Source organism: Phoenix dactylifera, unplaced genomic scaffold (genome assembly GCF_009389715.1).
Source record: "Phoenix dactylifera cultivar Barhee BC4 unplaced genomic scaffold, palm_55x_up_171113_PBpolish2nd_filt_p 000862F, whole genome shotgun sequence".
NCBI lineage: Eukaryota > Viridiplantae > Streptophyta > Magnoliopsida > Arecales > Arecaceae > Phoenix > Phoenix dactylifera.
In genome coordinates, this window is record NW_024068225.1 from 178,459 (window position 1) to 196,131 (window position 17,673).

Sequence of the window (17,673 nt, forward strand, 5' to 3'; positions counted from 1 at the left end):
CCATTTCAGTGGTATATTGAGTTGCATTGCACACCCTTGACCCCTCACTCCCAAACCTGATGTTAGTTTATGACTGGGTCGGAGTCGAGTGAGTGGTAGTCTTAATTATGCTCCTTTTAGTAGAGTATTGGGAGGGTGCATTATGGCATTCATGCATGGCTTGACAGTATCTGCAGGACACCTATAGTCGATGGGGTTGAACATCGGCCTTTGTGCACATAGTAGCCTTCTAGGTGGGCGGAGCCCAGTCCCTTCCTAGGGGGGACACGGCCATAGGCGTAGGATTGGCCAGTCCTACGACTTATATTCTGCTTGCCGCCGGGCATAGTAAGACCCCGCGAGGTGCAGTATGGCTTTCCGCGGATGTAGAATTCCCACGAGGTGCCGTTTAGTATATAGATGTGAGATGGATTTCTGTTCTGGATACTGGCTTGTATTTATATTATCAGTATGGTGTCTTATTCTGCATATGCATGTGATACTGGGGAGTTGTTGCTGGTTCGCCTGGGGCGTAAAACCCACCTCCCGATAGCTATCTAGCATTTATATTATTGGTATGGTGTCTTATCCTGCATATGCATGTGACAGTAGGGAGTTGTTGCTGGTTCGCCTGGGGCGTAAAACCCACCTCCCAATAGCTGTCTTGTTGATGATTCAGCATATTGACACCTGATTTATATGTTCCAGCATTATGATCTGTTGAGCATATTCATGAGTAGTATATATGTTTACTCGATTATTCCATATATGCTTCAGATGAGTTGATTGTGATTGTGGTGATTTTGATGATTTACTCCATATTCTTTATGTTGAGTTCATGTTCATCTTGTTATTGATCTTGAGATTTCACCTCGAGCCATGATTATATTTTGTCTCATGTGCATAGTACTCTCTACTCCACTCACTGAGTATTTATATACTCACTTCCCAGTTTGGTGTTTTTGATTGCAGGGCAGGTATTGTATAGAGAAGAGCAGGGTTAGAGATTGCCTGCTAGCTGTGCCGCTCCATAGTATAGTATAGTATAATGTAGATAGAGGCCTATACCTTTTGTTGTATTATAAACCTTCTATTGTATATAGTGCATAGTTACAGTCATAGATCCTGTTGTGGATATGGGTTGGACCATGGATGGATTGGAAAGCAGGTATATATATATATATGTGTGCAAATCAGTTGTGTGCCTGTGATAATGTATTGCTATATATTGTCCAGGTTTATTATGTGACAGATTATGTGATTAATGCTCTGACAGGTAGTGTGTTGTATGTATTGAGATAATCCTGACAGGTCATTATAGGAAAAGTGATCATTTTGTGCATGTATCATGCCAAATTTTTCAAGATCTATTGATGATTGATAGGTAGTAGGGTTCTACGCGGTGGCTGGTGGCCTTATGCCTACCCGCACCCTAGGACCGTCGCGGCGGCCCGCCGGAAACGGGGCGGGGGTCGTGACACTCGAGCTTAGAGGCTCCTAGGTGAAGAACACCAGCCGAGACGCTACACGAGTAGAAGTAGAGGCCCAGGTGCCCCGAGCTATCAAGGACCCATTTGATAGACCTACATGGGTGATCTCCACCGCCAAAAACACGGGTCCGCTCTACAACGAATCTGGGTGTGGGGCTGCTCTCTCCAAAAATTCAGGCATTCCTGGCTAGCCAGATGTAGTAAACAGTGTAAGACGCCACTGGTCACTTGCGAAGTCTGAGGGGTAAAAGCCCATCGTCCAAGTGCCTGCAATAAGGGGCCCAAATGACTTCGACCGTTTGAGGGTGGCGGGATATCAACATGCCCCCAGACCCTCCTAACATGCTCACACTGAAACAAAGAGTGGTCCACAGTCTCATCCAACTGGCACCCAAGGCACTGAGGTTGGATGCCCAGTCTTCACCCACACAATACTACTCTTGTCGGCAACCGGCCCCAAACCACCTTTTAGTGGAATAGTGCAACCCGCAGGTGGAGACCGAATCTCCAGCTCTAAGTGCAGTCCAGCCTCAGGTGCCGCTCACTCCAAAGAAAGCGATAGACGTCTCCCACTCTGACTATAGGGTTGCTAGATGAACTCCGAACCCTAACATCTGGATAAGCACTCCTTAAAATAGGAAGCGATAGAACTCTTTTTGCGAGGTGTTCTGCAAACAGGTAGCTGATCCGGCCGGAATCCCACCCTGGACCCTCAGGGTGGAGAAAATCACAAACCCAAAGTCCGCCCACAACCTCGACATTGATCATAGTCGACTAGAGCCTCACCGAGAGAGAGTCCACTCAAGGGTCTTCCACCACATCGACACTGCACCCATCGCTGATAAGTCATCTATTGTTCACCACGGCTGTGGGCACATACCTACATATCTTCCTCAGAGGTGTTGGGAGTTATATCCTAAATGTCAATCATCAGCATATTGATGATTGAATTTTGTAAATGAATTGATAAATTAATAAAGTGTTATTTGGCATTATTCATCATTTCATCTTCAAATGAACTCTTATATGATGAAGTCCTTAGGACTTATGTTATGATAAAGGAGGATTTATCTTTGAGTCCTTAAACTTGTTCGCGACCAAATGATATGTTGTTACTAGGACGACAACATTATCGAGATTAGGTTGTTGTGTGACATATACGTTGGTTGTCCTCTTAACCAAGGAGTGTGGAGATACTAGTATGCCACACAGGTGAAGTGTAGGAGTATATTTCACCGAACGTGACCAATTTCGGAACGCTCTACTGTCAAGAGATGTTCCGAGTGGATATGGGTATAAGTTTGGCCCTCTGACCTGAGATTGCAACCTGTGACTAGCAAGCAACTCACTATACTTTGGTACCGGACTACCTAAATTTCTAATTCAGTGACGGAAGGTCACTGGGTGCAGTCAAGTACTTGCGTAGTCAGTTGTGAGTCGAGATGGAATTGACCCCTCCTGGAAACAGGAGATAATGTCTTGTGATTAATTTAGCAAAACCTTTGCCAGGGTAATCCCAGTGAGGAGTCACGAGATATCTAAAGTTAATCACATAATGGATGTACTAATTATAGGGTTGACAGTGAGCTCTAAGTCATCCTGGCATTAGGAGTCAAAAGGATTGAATTATACAGTAACCATAGTCCAGGGTTCCAGAATATTTGTTTCGCATATATTCGGCCTATCCGGACGTCGGGGTACCATTGCTAGATGGTCACATCGATTAGTATAGGAAGATGTTCCTATACTACCGGCTTAGGTTCGAACCTATGAGGTCACACGCATAGAAGTTTCTAGGTTGATCAAATGGCTGATTGATGATTAAGAATCATTCAGGGATAATTTGGTCAATTTGATTGACAAATTATCCTAAGCAAAAGTTGCATTAAAATAATTATTGAATTATTGGAGGATTAATTAGCAATTAGATTGCTAATGAACTCAATTTGATTGAGTAATTGGGCTTAGGTTGAGCCAAATTGAATAGGATTCAATTTGGGCTGCATCAGGATTTGACCTAATTGGATTGGGTTCAACCCAAGTAGATTGAGCTTGACCAAATTGATGGAACTTTACCCAATTAGATTGGGCTTGATCCAAATCAATTAGAAGACCTTATTTAATGAGGATTATGAGTCCAAATAATCAGAATTGGATAAGAAGAAGAATTCCTAAATTTTAGGAACCCATCCTTATCTTCTTGGAGAAGAATGATATCTTAATTTATCCCCAATATTTTCTATGCCTATCCTCCTTATTTTTGGCCAAAAATTGGCATGAGAAGAGAGGAGGCGTGAGGCTATATTTTCTATAAAAATGGCACCTTAAATCTTTCTAGAAAGATTTAGATGAATTTTCTAATTTGTAGGGATTGCATCGTGCATGAAATAGGGTGGTCTGTGGCCGAACTTTGGACGTATGAATTTCTATCTTTTAGGGATCCAAAATGCACAAAATTTGGATATATCTATCCTATCTTAGCTGCCAAACCACCAAAATTTTTTGGAGATTTTATCAGCTAAATTAGTTGGCTAAATTAGGTGTGAGGCGTGGGGTGGTCTTTTGGCTATAAAAGACCCCCATGCCTTGGGTTCAATATATACCATATTTAGAGGTTTCAAAAAATTCTGAAAAAATTCTCTGAGGGCCTCCATCCCTTCTTCTCCTTCTTCCTCACGTTCATCCTCCATCTTCTTGAAGAACAATCAAAGGTTGAGTGTTTAGAAGGAGAAAGCTTCAGCCATTGCAACGTTCCTACGCGAGCTAGCACTCCCGCGGAAGACGATCTACTTAGGGCTTCGTGTATACTTCTCATAGAGGCCATTCGTGTGCGTGGCTGTGAAGTCAAGGATCAGATCCACAAATTTCTTTCATCATAAAAGATATTAATTCTATATTAATCTTTTATTTTGGAGTCAGGGTATAGGTCTGATTCCTCGAGGTTTTACCCTCCTTTGTTCACGGAGTTATCTTCAGAATCCATTCGATGGATATTCGGAGATTAATCGAAGTAGAATATTTAACTTTCAGATCTGATAGTTAATCATGCATGAAAGTTTTAGCATAATTGTTTAAACGATTCCGGCACAATCCTATATGTTCTTAAGGTGCTGATTTCTAGATTTGATCTTGTAAGCATGCATGAATTAAATTGTTTGATTCGGTTTTTCCGCTGCGTTTTTGAAACTTAAAAAGAACTACGTATGGCTTGATCCTTCTTATGAAGGGGTACGTAGGCAACTCGATCAGGTTCAGCCATGGTTTTTTTTAAAAAAAAAATCAGCATGCTTAACACCGAAGAACCTAGAATTCATTTTCAAGAGAAAGGAGCACCTCCGACCCCTCTAGGCTGCCCCACTCGCCAACACCAGACCGTACCAGGCAGTCATTATCTGACTCCAAAAGCATTGCGACTCAAGAACCAGTTTTGCCGCATGCTGAGCGAGCAGCATCTCCCTCCTCAGATAGAGAGACTAGACACCCAGCCCTCCCTCATGGATCGGCTGGCAGACCATTTCCCAAGTCAGTAGATGCACTTCGAGATTGCCACCATGTGAACCATCGAGGAAGTCCCGGAGGAGTCGCTCTATCCTTATCATTATAGTCTCCGAAACGACAGTATTGGACATGAGATAAACCGGCAAGGAGCTCAAGACCGACTTGACCAATATCAGTCAACCTATCATGGATAATGAGGACGCCCTCCAGCCTCTTCTGTACGCGCTGCACCATGCAGAGGCATTTCGACACCCACAGTCGTCTCCTCGTAATGGGGATGCCCATGTAGCTCTACGGCCCCTCCTACTCCCTCATTCCAAGGAGCCTCCTGATCTCCTACTTCAGCTGCAACTTAGTCTTTGGGCTGAAGCAAATGATGGACTTGTGGAGGTTCGCCCCTCTGCCTTGATGCCTCGCAGTAGTCCTCCAAGACACCTCTGAGGGCTAGCACATCCCTGATCCTCGCCCTAGCCAGGAGGAGGCAATTGTCTGCAAACAAATAAGTTCGGTTAGGCATTGAGAGCTGGCACACAAGCATCCAGCACCCTCTCCCGACACGCAACCCACATGGTGCGAGAAAACACATCTACAGAAATAATGAACAAGTAAGGGAGCAGGAGGCAACCTTGGCAAAGCCCGATGGTGGAATGGAAGAACGACAACGACGTCTCGTTAATCAGGATGGAGAAGGACGACCTCTGAATATAGCTAAGAAGCTAGGCTTTCTAAGTCCCATGAAAGCCAAAACACTCCAACGCAAATCTAAGGAAGCCCCAACGGACTATGTCATAGGCCCTCTTCACTACCATGTAGCTCTGTCGTCTCGAGGCATGCTGCAAATTCCATGTCTTCTCCTAGGCAATCATGACATTGTCAGCGATGCTCTAGCTCCCCATGAACACCCCTTGTTCTTAGCAAATGAGGTCGGGTAGCAAAGGTTTCATCCTGCCCATCATGATCTTTGTCACTATTTTGTAAAGGGTAGTGCAAAGGTTGATGAGCCTAAAGTGACTAGGCTCCGCCGCATCTAGGCACTTTCAATCATTAGCTAGACTACCTCCACCACCGCTCTCCGGATGATACACCAATACCTCCTGTAGTTAGTATTGGCATATACACCAAACAAAATCTAAGGAGCTTCATTACAACTTGCTGGGGGCAACTATGGAACACGTCCATAATGGCAACACCCTGCTTCCACAGAACCATGATACCCTCCTACAGGCCCTAAGGCTCCACAGCACAGGATTCCCAAGCAGCTAAAAGACGATGTTGAGCTCGGCGGAGGCCATCTCCAAAAAGTTGCGTCTCACGTAAGAAGTAGATGTCCGAGTCGTTCACTAGATGAATCTTCTGAATGAAGTGTTGAAGGAGGCCGCTCCCATGCAATTCCAAACTAGGATCTCCATTCTGCACCGCACTGCAAGTTTGGCCCCTACTTATTGCCACAAACGACTCCATCGACCTTCCCTATGACCGAGCCGGCCCACCACCGCCCCCATCACCCTCAACCAAATCGAAAATCTTTCTCATCACCGCCGATCTCACCACCTTCACCATCAAACGGTGATCCAGGGGGTCCGCAGCAGCACAGGGGATCGGCCGCCCAACCATCAGCTCGCCGCCTTCGGCAGCCTTCCCAATTACCACCCGCCCATCTGGCCCGAATGTCAAGGGTCCCGCATCTACGCCACCCGGAGCAGCCTCGGGAGACCTCGCCATTGACGCCCCCAATGGAGATGGAGGGGAGCCAGGGGTTGTCGAGGTCAAGGCCGCCCTTGCTAGAGAAGACGCCAGAGAAGAGGCGGGATGAGCGACAATCTCCTGCTCCCGCACACCGAGGCCCGACCTTGGGCCTCGGTCGGGCCTGACCAGTCGCTCGGGCTCCACAGGCGTGCCCACCTCGTTTGGACTGCTGGCCCAGCCCGAGCTCCCAGGCCGGCCCCCAACGACCTTGCCCAGACCCACCCCGGCCAGATCAGACGCTGGACTCCTAGGCCACTTGTTAGACAGGCCTTGGCCATCCCTCATATGGACTTTTGGGTCGGCCTGCACCCCAGCCGACCCAACGCCATCCACGTCGACTGCTGAGTCGCCTAGGTCAGTCAACGGGTCAAAGCTCGACTCGGCCACAGCCCTGTGCCGATCTCGACCTAGAGCCCGAGTCGCCATCCCCGTTGGCCAACTGATTTTTAGGGGGGAGCGTTGCCGCGCCACCTTTGCCAGTTTTTGCCATCTGTCCGAGTCCGGCAGCGAGCTTGGGGAGCTTGAGCGGTTGGGCGGAGAGTGCGGCCTGGAGGAAGACGACTCAGGCGTAGACTCGGTTATCTTTCTCGGTCGTGGCGACCCTTCGCACCGCACGGTGGCTGGATCCTAAGGCCGACAGCCACGAGCCAAAGATCGGCCGCTGGATCTCCTAGCCAAAGTTGGAATTCGGCTCTCCGAGGTCATCATTGGTCTTCAACACCATAAGCGTCTGCTCCGACCCCTCCTCCTCCAATGCCGACACCGGAAACCTGCAGGATGCCTCCGTATGCCCAATCCACCCACAACCGTAGTAGAAGTCGGACAGTTCTCATAGACGAAGGGCTGCCATAGCACCCTCATCTTTTTCCTGATAAGAATGTCGGGCAGTAGAGGCATGGTGGTGTCGATGGCCACCTTCACTCTGGCAAATCCCATGACTTTCTGCTGTTCAATGATCTTGTCAACGACGAGCAGCCGACTAGCTACTGCTGCGATCCGAAGGATCGTCTCGCTCGACCAGTATTCCACTCAAGGCAATCGGATCCAGACCACCCCAATTTTCACAGCGTCCAGTCTCTGCACAAAGTCAGAAGCCTGAGGATCTATGGCTAGCAACTAGCTCACCACCACCCATGGCCTGTCGAACAAGACAAGATCCTGATCTGTCGTCGATTTGAACCAGAGAGCGAAGTAGTCATCGGTGAGGGGCACCGGTTCCATCTCGGCCTCCATTTTTTCTCAGAGAGCAACATCCCAGGCCACCCACTCCACCGGCACCCAGCGTCCCAGCCTGCTGACACCACCGCTTGGTCCTCCCTCCGAGAAGCCTCGATCGGCTCCTCCGGCAGCTCGAGGACTGTCGAGAAGAGTCTTTTGAGCTTCTCCACCTTTGCCTCCGAAATCGGGCCTTGCTCAGCCATCGGGCCTTGCTCGACCACCCGTCTCCTCCCTTTGGGCCAGCGAATCTCGGCTCCCACCCACGGCAGTGCTGCTCACCTTGGCCTTTTTCGCCATTGCCGATCACGTACGATTTTCAAAGCTTTTTGTCAGAGAGTGAACTAGCCATCCAAAAATATTATTGGTCGAGAGAATTAGGGACCTACCAACTTAAATATTTGCATTTTTGTATGGGAGATTAACGATGGAATTGTTGGATACTTGGCATGGTTGATCGCCATGAATTTCATAGCCATTTTGAAATAATCGAATAATGGATGCAAGTACGAAGTTTACCCATCTTGATCGATCCAAATTCAAATCCGAGCATGATTTTTCTTACCATGCTTTGATGCCGATACAGTATATATCAATTCTAATCTGAACTCGTTGTGTCCGTGGATTTTCAGTTCCGGCTGACTTGCCGGTTGACCATGAGTTACCGCTTTTCAGTGTGATCGAAGGTCCGGCTTCTGAAACAATCCAAGTTACTAAAATATCCTCCAATTTAATTTTTTTCAACACCCACCCCTTCACTTTCTCATCCGCCCTCGCCTTTGTTCGCGTCCTGTTGAAGTCGGCGAGCTCGCCCACAGTTCCATGCCCTAGAACCCTTTCCGTAAGCGAAACGAAGCAAGGACGGTTGGAGAGATAAATAGGACTCGAGGGGAAGCCTCGCCATAGAACCTGGGAGATCAGGGGGCGGAGAGAAGGGTCCAAGATGCCGGACTACGGGGAAAGATACGAAGGCAACGACGACGGGTACACCGGTTACCGAGGCGCCTCTCCTCCGCCGAAGAGCAGCGGCTTCGACGACTTCGGTGATTCCAGATCGCAGGTCTCTCTCGCCTCCGATCCCTCTATTTCTGAATTTCGCTGCTCTTCTCTTGCCTTCTGTCCATCTCTGTGAATGAAAAAGATTTGATTTGGTAGAAAAATGTGCCTTTTGTTCTAGTTGCTGTCTTGTTCGGTGTTGTACAATGGTTGCTTGAATTGAGTTGCAAACAAGGTTTTGGATGGAATTGCCTTGCGTTTAGGCGTTTTTGGACTCCTCCAGTGGATTTGTTAAAGATTTAAGGTTTTTTTTACACGAAATTCAGCAGTTGCAGTCTTTTTTTGTGTCTATGGAAGTTTTTTTTTTCTTTTTTCTTTGGATGTTTTTTCTCCCTCTGATTGCGTTAATGCTAGAGTTTTGTTTTTTTAATCGTTATGCTATGTTGCTGATTTGCAGAAGAACTAGAACAAGTTTTTTTTTTTTTTTTTTGGGGGGGGGGGGGGGGCGGTGGGGGTGGAAACTGTAGATATTCTGAATTGAAATCGAGAGAATATTGGAGCTTTTATGATTTTATGGAGATTATTTGTTTTGATTTCACCTTCTTTTTCTCGGGAAAAGAAATTGAAGCCAATTTTCTTATGTAGCAACCAGGTTTAAAATATAGGCCAGAGATCATGGTTGTTGCATTCTGTTGTATCTTTTTATTAAAAAAAAGCTGTTTAATCTTAAGTCAGCAATGATTGGTTGGTATTCATCTAGCTCGTGTTTTGATGAAGCTCGGCTAACACCATACCATGTTTGCAGAATGATTCTCATGAACATGAAAGGAGGTCCTCAAAAAGCAGAGAAAGGGACAGAAATAGGATGCACGACAGGGATAGGGATCGGGACAGAGATAGAGATAGGGACAAGGATAGAGGTCGGGAAAGAGATCGTGATCGCAGAGACCACAGAGACAGAAGTGAAAGAAGTGATCGTGGCCGGGATAGATCTGATCGCAACCGAGACTATGATAGGTACACAGCTTTACAGTTTCTCTCTTGCATGCACTGTAAACATAATGTGCCCCTTTCTTCATAAGCATAATGAGAAGAGAAAGCAATGGATTTTTAGATTGCACTGTTATGCATTGTAATGCAGTGGCCACTGTACTTAATAAAATGAAGAGAAAGCAATGGACTTTCCATCATGAGTATCTTGCTTAGGTTTAGCAGTGTATCTTATGTACTTTTTGTCGTTATTCATTTTAGTCATCTGGCTGTTTGCTCCATAAATTAATGGTTATCTTGTTCAGGAATAGATTTAAATATGTGATAATCAATATTTGTAAATGGTTTGATGTATGAGCTTCTTTTTGGGGGTTAGCTGCCATATTTGCAAACGATGCTGAATGTTCATTCTCCATTATGAAATATTTGTGAAAATTATTTGGATTAGTGCTTAGTGTATCCAGGTGTGTTGAATACCATTCATCTATGTAAAATAGCTGCTGATTGTAGTTTGATCAACTCTATATACAGCAGAAATTTACCCCCTATGAAAAATACCCATGCAAGAAGGGGGGCACACAGAGAGAGGGAGAGATCTGCAGATAAATGTGGATTGGTTTGTTTACAGTACTCTTTCCTCTAGCCACAGGAGCAAGACACTCCAATTTCAGTGTCATCATTTCCTTCCTGTAGTCTTTTTTACTCTCTGAGTTCCTTTTATAATTTTGGGACCTATGGGAAGTCATTACCTGGCTATGAAAGCCATTCAATCCTTATAATTTCTGTGAGGAATCTAGGGGGCATGTAATTCTCTGTCTTTCTGATCCTTTGTCTTAATAATCATGTATCCTTATAATGTCTTCTATGAATCTAGGAGGCATTTAATTCTCAATCTTTCTGATTCTTTTGAAATTTTGGGACCTAAAGGAAGTCTTTGCTTGGTTGTGAAAACCATTCAATCGTTATAATTTCTTCGAGGAATCTAGGAAGTGTGTAATTCTCCATCTTTCCAAATCTTTTTCCTTAACAATCATGTATCCTATGATTTTTTGTCACGCCCCTAACCCGAGATCACAAGCTAGGGATCACAATAAATGCTGCATACTCATAGGAAACTCTCTCCACAAGCATGCAAGGCATTTCAACACGATATTATAAATAAGTAGCGGAATAAATTTAGATAATAATGTTCAAACTTAATTCTAAATTACTAATTCAAAATTAAGTATCTCACAAAACCAAATAATATTCTAAAATCTTGCATCAACCCTAACAAAAAAATTTATTCTAAATAAAGGTATCAAAATCTTGTCTCTAGTCGCACTCTCATGATAAATTCCTGAGTCAAGCTAGTTCTTCGAATCTGTAAAAATAGTAGAATATATAATAATGAGCTAGACAATTCAATAAGCAATGAACACTTTAGCTAGATAAATCAAGCAACAAAATAATTAATAATATGTTGAATCGAAAAGTACATCACCAAATCTAAATACTATCCAGTCATTTCAAATTTCAAATCTCGTTCATAAACTATTTTCTTTCAAAACATCAAGTTTCTTTTGATAGCCATGGACTATGACCACATGTATCTCCTATGGCTAGGCCAGAATATGAGCTCAGTAATAATCAAAGTGCCAACGTATAACCCCTACTCGCAGGGTATTGATATGCCAATGTATAACCCCCATTGGCAGGGTATTGATATGCTAACTTATAACCCAATGTATAATCCCCACTGGCAGGGTATTGATGTATCAGCGCATAACTTCCACTCGTAGGGTATCGATGTACCAGCGTGTAATTTTTACTGATGGGGTATCGATGTACCAGCACATAACCCCCACTGACGGGGTATCGATATACCAGCACATAATCTCCATTGGCGGGATATCGATACATAGTCAGGCCGCAAAATCTTCTTGAATCAAATTCTCTTTCCATAAGTTAGTTTCATGCTCCAAATCGAAAAATACGCAAAACCATATGATATCGAATTTAATTAAACATAATCCATAATAAAATCATCACCTTTGATCATGCATCAATTAATATTTTATAAAAGAGATATTCAACAAATAAATTCTATGCTTCAAATTCATAAACCACAAATAATATGACTCAAAACATAGTAATATAAATATTATATAATTTGCTGATAAATCTAGAAAAAGAGTTATATTACTTGCCTTGCGAACGAAACCAAACTACAAGTCCAAATAGTTTTGAAAATCTCTCTCAGAACCTAAGACTCCGACGAGTACTCAACCGAAATTTTCGATGAGCACCACGAGCCAAAACTGTTGGAAGTCAAGAGGAGAATGAGAAAGAAGCAATAGTTGTTTAGCATGGTGACCGGCAAAGCCTGTCGGCTATGAGGCGAAAAGGGGTGTGGAAATTTCTAGATAGCTGTTGGAGGCTAGGTTTTCTAGCTACCGTATGAAATCGGGATGGAGAAGTCCGTCTTCTATTCCTAGTCGAGCAGGGTTCTATCCTTTTTTTCATCTCGTACTCCAACTCTGACACCTGGGCCGGTCAAGTGGACTAGACCCAGTACCTTATTAGTTGGGCTGGGTATTACATTTTTATCAAAAATTGATAAGTTGTTTCAATTTCATTTTTTAAGGTAGTCAGGTTTGACCTATGTAGGTGCCTAATGCCACTAAAACATGTAGCATCGTAATCACCTATGAAGCATGAACAGATGAGGGAAACCAATATGACATGATACGGTATGACATGATATGGATGCATATTGCAAATATTGAAACATAGGATACAATATGTCTAGGATGTGTCAAGGAATATGTATATATATGCATGTATTTTATACATATACACAAATATATTTGGATGTATACAAAAAAAGCATCCATTAAAGCATAGATAGCTACTGTATATTAAACAGATTTAGGTTCTATTTATTTTTAGGCTTAAACTGAGATCCCATGTTCTTGGAAGTTTGTTTATCTAACATGTACTGATTGACTTGATGTGTTACACAAGAAATTGTTGTATTAGCATGCATTCCACCATTAATATCACAAAATGAAGCATTGTTCTAGTCCACACTGATTTTGGTAGATAATTACTATATTTTGATTATTTTATACATTATTCTTTTACCAGCTGATTTTTTCATGATGACTAGATAATCTTCCATTTTGAAAGGTTTTTTCTTTTAATTTTTTGACTTCATATCATCATATTCATTTCAGGCATAGGGACTATGATCGTGATAGAGAAGGGCGTCATAGACATCGTTCTCAATCTCCATCTCGATCAAAGGGTAGATCTGGTCATAGATCAAGATCTCGTTCTCGTTCCCGTTCTGGATCAAAAAGGCAAGAAAAGCAACATCGTATCAATATCTGATATTTCTTTGATTTTTTTTTTCCCTGAGTAAATTCTGATTTTACATAAGTTGATAGCCTTATGAGTAAGAATTGTTTTATGCGTGGCATATGAGAGATTAAATATAAAGATTGAGAATATGCCGGTTGTCTTGCACTTTTGTGATAACCTGGCACCAATTCTAGGTTGTCTTGGAAGATACAAACAATAGCTTATGGGAAAAAGTTATGACTCCTTTGGTGCATTCTAGATGTCATGCTTATAGTAACATGATATAGGATTGGTCTTCTTTAGATGGAAAACCATTAGTAACTTAGGGTGGTTTCGGTATTCTGCCATAATTGGGGGTCATTGGTGGGTCTTATTTGAAACTTTATCTGTCTATTTGCTAATGAAGATGTAAAGGTTGAAACTTGAAATTACTAAAGCGGAAAAATGGAGTGATTAGTATTGATGGACTATAGGAAGAGAATAATAGGTGGCAATTTTAAGTTTTAGCTGTCAGGGTCTTATAGAAATAAATTTAGACGATGAAAAACATTTTTATAGATTTTTTACCGTGAAATTGGACTATTCTATTGAGGCTGATTATTTAATTATATTGTTTTGCTATTATATGAGTTTATATTAGTCAACTTTGTTGTCTCATCTGTCTGTTTCAATCAAGAGGCAAATATTGGTAATAATGTTCTATTTGTGTTTTTTATGGTCCTTAGAAGCACAGACCACAAACTTATGGCATCCAAGATGATTTTGAATGGAATTACCACTCTCGTACTCTTCATGTGTACAACTTTGAAACAGGAAGAAAATAAAATGCCTCTGATCCCCTCTTGTGCACCTTATCCCATTATTTTCTGGCTTGTAAATCTGAGAGGTTAAATTACATGTGGATTGGTCCAAATTGTAGGTTCTCTTGACAGAGATCATGAACATGATCATTCGTATACATTGTTGCTTAAATATCGTGGCCTTTTCTTGCAGAAGTGTAAATTGTCAAGTAAAAGCAATGTAGATTGAAGGTAAGCTCAATGTTTCTGAAAAACATGTGTCAACTAGAATATCACATTACGAACAAGGTGGAACCTCGCCATATAATTCCATTTGTGTTTGAGATTCTTAAAGATGGTGCACTCTTGTTCATATGGATAATTTGTATGTAAAAAAATTGTGAAAGAAGACAAAAATTGTGCCTAGGAAAGAACTGTAATTTTATATAGTTTCTCAGTAGCAATATATATACCTTTATATATACCTTATATATATACCATATGTATATATAGTTCTATATTTGTCATTCGTATTGCATAATTTTACGTATTCTCTCAAGGCATCTGAGCTAAGGCAATGGGCTTAATGCTCATCATGGATCATAAGGCTGCAGATATCTGCATTGGGGAGTTTTCGTTATTTTTGAGGCATCCATTTCCAAATTCCAATATCTATTTCCATCTTGTCTTCCTACTTTTCTACCATGTAGTTTTCTATCTTTTTGGTCACTTTAGTATTAGTTTCTCCTTGCTGTTGTTGGTACTCGCCATTGATGTTGTTGCTTGTGGCCCTGTGCTACCTTGCAATGTCGCCTCCCTTTCCCTCATAAACACCAGCCATGGAAGGTGAACCAACTATGCTCTCGAGTGATCAGGCTGAACCTGGTTGAGCCTAGGCCTGAATTTTAGTTGTCATGCTGAGCTCGAGTCAGCATGCAGAGCCTTGATATCATGCTTAGGTCCATCCTAGTCATTGCACAAGTCTAATGCTCATCTTTTGCTTTTTTGATGTGTAACCTAAGAAGCAACTTTTTGGAATTAAGTAGTGAGAAGAATTATCATTTTATTGTGAGGTCTACTTTGATAAGTAGTAGTTAGAGCTTAAAGGATTACTTTTTCTTTTTCTTTTCCCTTTAATAACCTAGCAGTCAAATTAAGGATATACATTGGCAACATTGCCCTAGGTATATGTTGAATTCACGACGAAGCTTTGACTGTGAGAGACATTTGTTTACTCTGACATTATGCTTAACACCAGAGTCAGTCTTATAGAAATGCTTGGTGAACGAGGATTCAAAATGCTGAACCCAAATAGTTGGGTCAAGGTTTTGTGGTTATGGTTATGGGAGACCAACTTTGTATACCGTGATATATTATTTTTTAACTTTCTGAACCTGCTATTTGGTAAGAGATATTTCTCTGGTGCATGTTAAGTTTTGATAATAATGATGTTCTTAGCCTACCATCTTCTTGCCTTTATTTATTCATATATGCATTGTTTTTTAATCTTCACATGATTAGTCTATTTTTTATTTCCCCTTTTCCCAAAACAGCAAACGAATGAGCGGTTTTGACATGGCTCCACCTGCGTCTGCTCTGATTCCTGGTGCAACTGCTGCAGGTACATTTATTTTTTACCTAGGATTCATCGTCTTTTTGTATGCAGCATTGCTTAGTTTGTTGTTAATGAGGAAATTATATCAAAATTCATTGGTGTTTCTTGGGTAAGTGATTTTCATTTATGTACATAGTTCATTAGATTGCATAAACTAAATTTGCTTTATTTGGATACATTGTTTTCTTTTCTGTATTTTTTACTTGGAGAATTTTTAATTCTGAAACTGAGCACAATTTGGTTGTTTTCTTGTTTTTGGTGGTTGTTTGTTGTTTTGTGTATATTTGTTGTTGTAAGAAGGCAATTTTGGGCCACTTGTCCCACTGTGCTGCCAATGGGCGTGAGCCGACTACTGTAGCTTTTATGTACAAGGAGGAATCAATGCACCGGTTTGATATCTTGTTCGTCTTCAACCGGCAACTATTTCCTTTTTGGTAGTCTTACAAATATTATCTCCAATACTTAAAAAAATCATATAATCAATTTTTTAATTTATGGTGTATTCTGTTGCGGAGGCCAGATCAAGTCTTCTGTCTGTGAGGGCATAAAATGCTGGTGCTGCGTACTTTTTTTGTTGTTATTATACAAGTTTAGTATTGCATGTTGTGATTTAACTTTGCTTGTTCAGGTCAGCTACCTGGAGCCACACCAGCCATTCCAGGAATGTTTCCAAATATGTTTCCTCTAGGAGCTGGACAGGTGCTTGCTTTTTGTACTTTTATCTGAAACTTACTTTTATTACTTTTGGTGCACATTAGTTTATATTTTTGTTCTGCCCCAATGTTTATATATTTTTGTATTTGCATTCATGATAGTTCCCAACTCTTCCTGTTATGCCAGTGCAAGCAATGACTCAGCAGGTACGGTTGTTTGCTGATTTATATGTAATGTTACATAGAATTTTCATGTTGTATATTTAATCTATAGTTTGGTTTCTCTAGGCTACTCGACATGCTCGACGTGTGTACGTTGGTGGCCTTCCCCCTACTGCAAATGAACAGGTTATTTACCCTCGGCATTTTCTATTGTTTAGAGTTATTCTGTTTGAGTGCAAGTTAGCTTTACATTTGCATGTGCTTAACATACATACATACATACATACACACAGGAGCGGCCCAATGTATTTGGGGGCCTAAGGCCGTTTTGTCTTTGAGGCCTTCCCTACAGTGGGCCGCCCTAAGACGAATTCACAGGGGGCCTTTTTTTTCCATTTTGTCTTTGAGGCATTTCCTACGGTGGACCTTCTTTGGGCCGGGGCCTTAGGCGACCGCCTCAGTTGCCTAAGGGTTGGGCCGGCCCTGCATACACAGAGACATACATATACATATAAATATAAATATATATGGCAAATTTATTCTTTTTTTTTGGGAATATCCATAGATTTTTTTTTTTCAGTTTTGGGGGAAACTATATTGTCCATATCCATTAAATAAGACTTGTGTCTTCTGGAACCGAAATTGTATATATGGTTATTCTTTTACTTGTTTAAAATTTTTTAATCGATAGGCCTTTTCATAATTCATACTTCTTTATTGTAAATATTCATCGTTACTCATCATAAGTTAAAGTGGTCAAATTATTTGTTTCACATGTTGCTAAATGAAATGCCGAGTTAAAGAAGTGCTGGAAACTTCTTCATTAAGGAGAATATATTATGGTTAATTAGTGAATCTATTTCTGTATTAAGTACTCAAATCTGTGAAATCAGCTGTTTAGGTTGTTGGCTAGGAATGCAAGTATATCATAAAATTGTTGTGACTTGGATGTTTATATTGGAAATCCTTATGGTAATCTCTAAGTTAGCAAGCAGTTCTATTTTTATATTTAGAAATCAAATCATCCAAGTAGCTGTTTCGTGTATTGGTTGAAAAGGCAAGAACAACATTATATTGTTGTAACCTCGATGTTTATCTTGGAAACCCTTTGGGTGATCTTAAGATAGATTTTTTGTCTTGGAAATCCTGATGGACTGGGAACTTTGAATTTGAATCAGAATCCTTAGCTTTTTAAATATGAGAAG

General features: G+C 41.8%; 1 protein-coding gene across 1 annotated transcript; it reads left to right on the forward strand.

The window, feature by feature from the left end:
- The first annotated feature begins 8,663 nt into the window (after positions 1–8,663).
- On the forward strand, positions 8,664–16,804 carry LOC120107432 (splicing factor U2af large subunit B-like). The gene is made up of 7 exons (XM_039120709.1): positions 8,664–8,988; positions 9,730–9,941; positions 13,133–13,258; positions 15,592–15,659; positions 16,282–16,352; positions 16,469–16,513; positions 16,595–16,804. Exons 1-7 carry the CDS (start codon positions 8,872–8,874, stop codon positions 16,787–16,789), a joined length of 834 nt encoding a protein of 277 aa, XP_038976637.1. The 5' UTR covers positions 8,664–8,871; the 3' UTR covers positions 16,790–16,804.
- Positions 16,805–17,673: the final 869 nt, after the last annotated feature.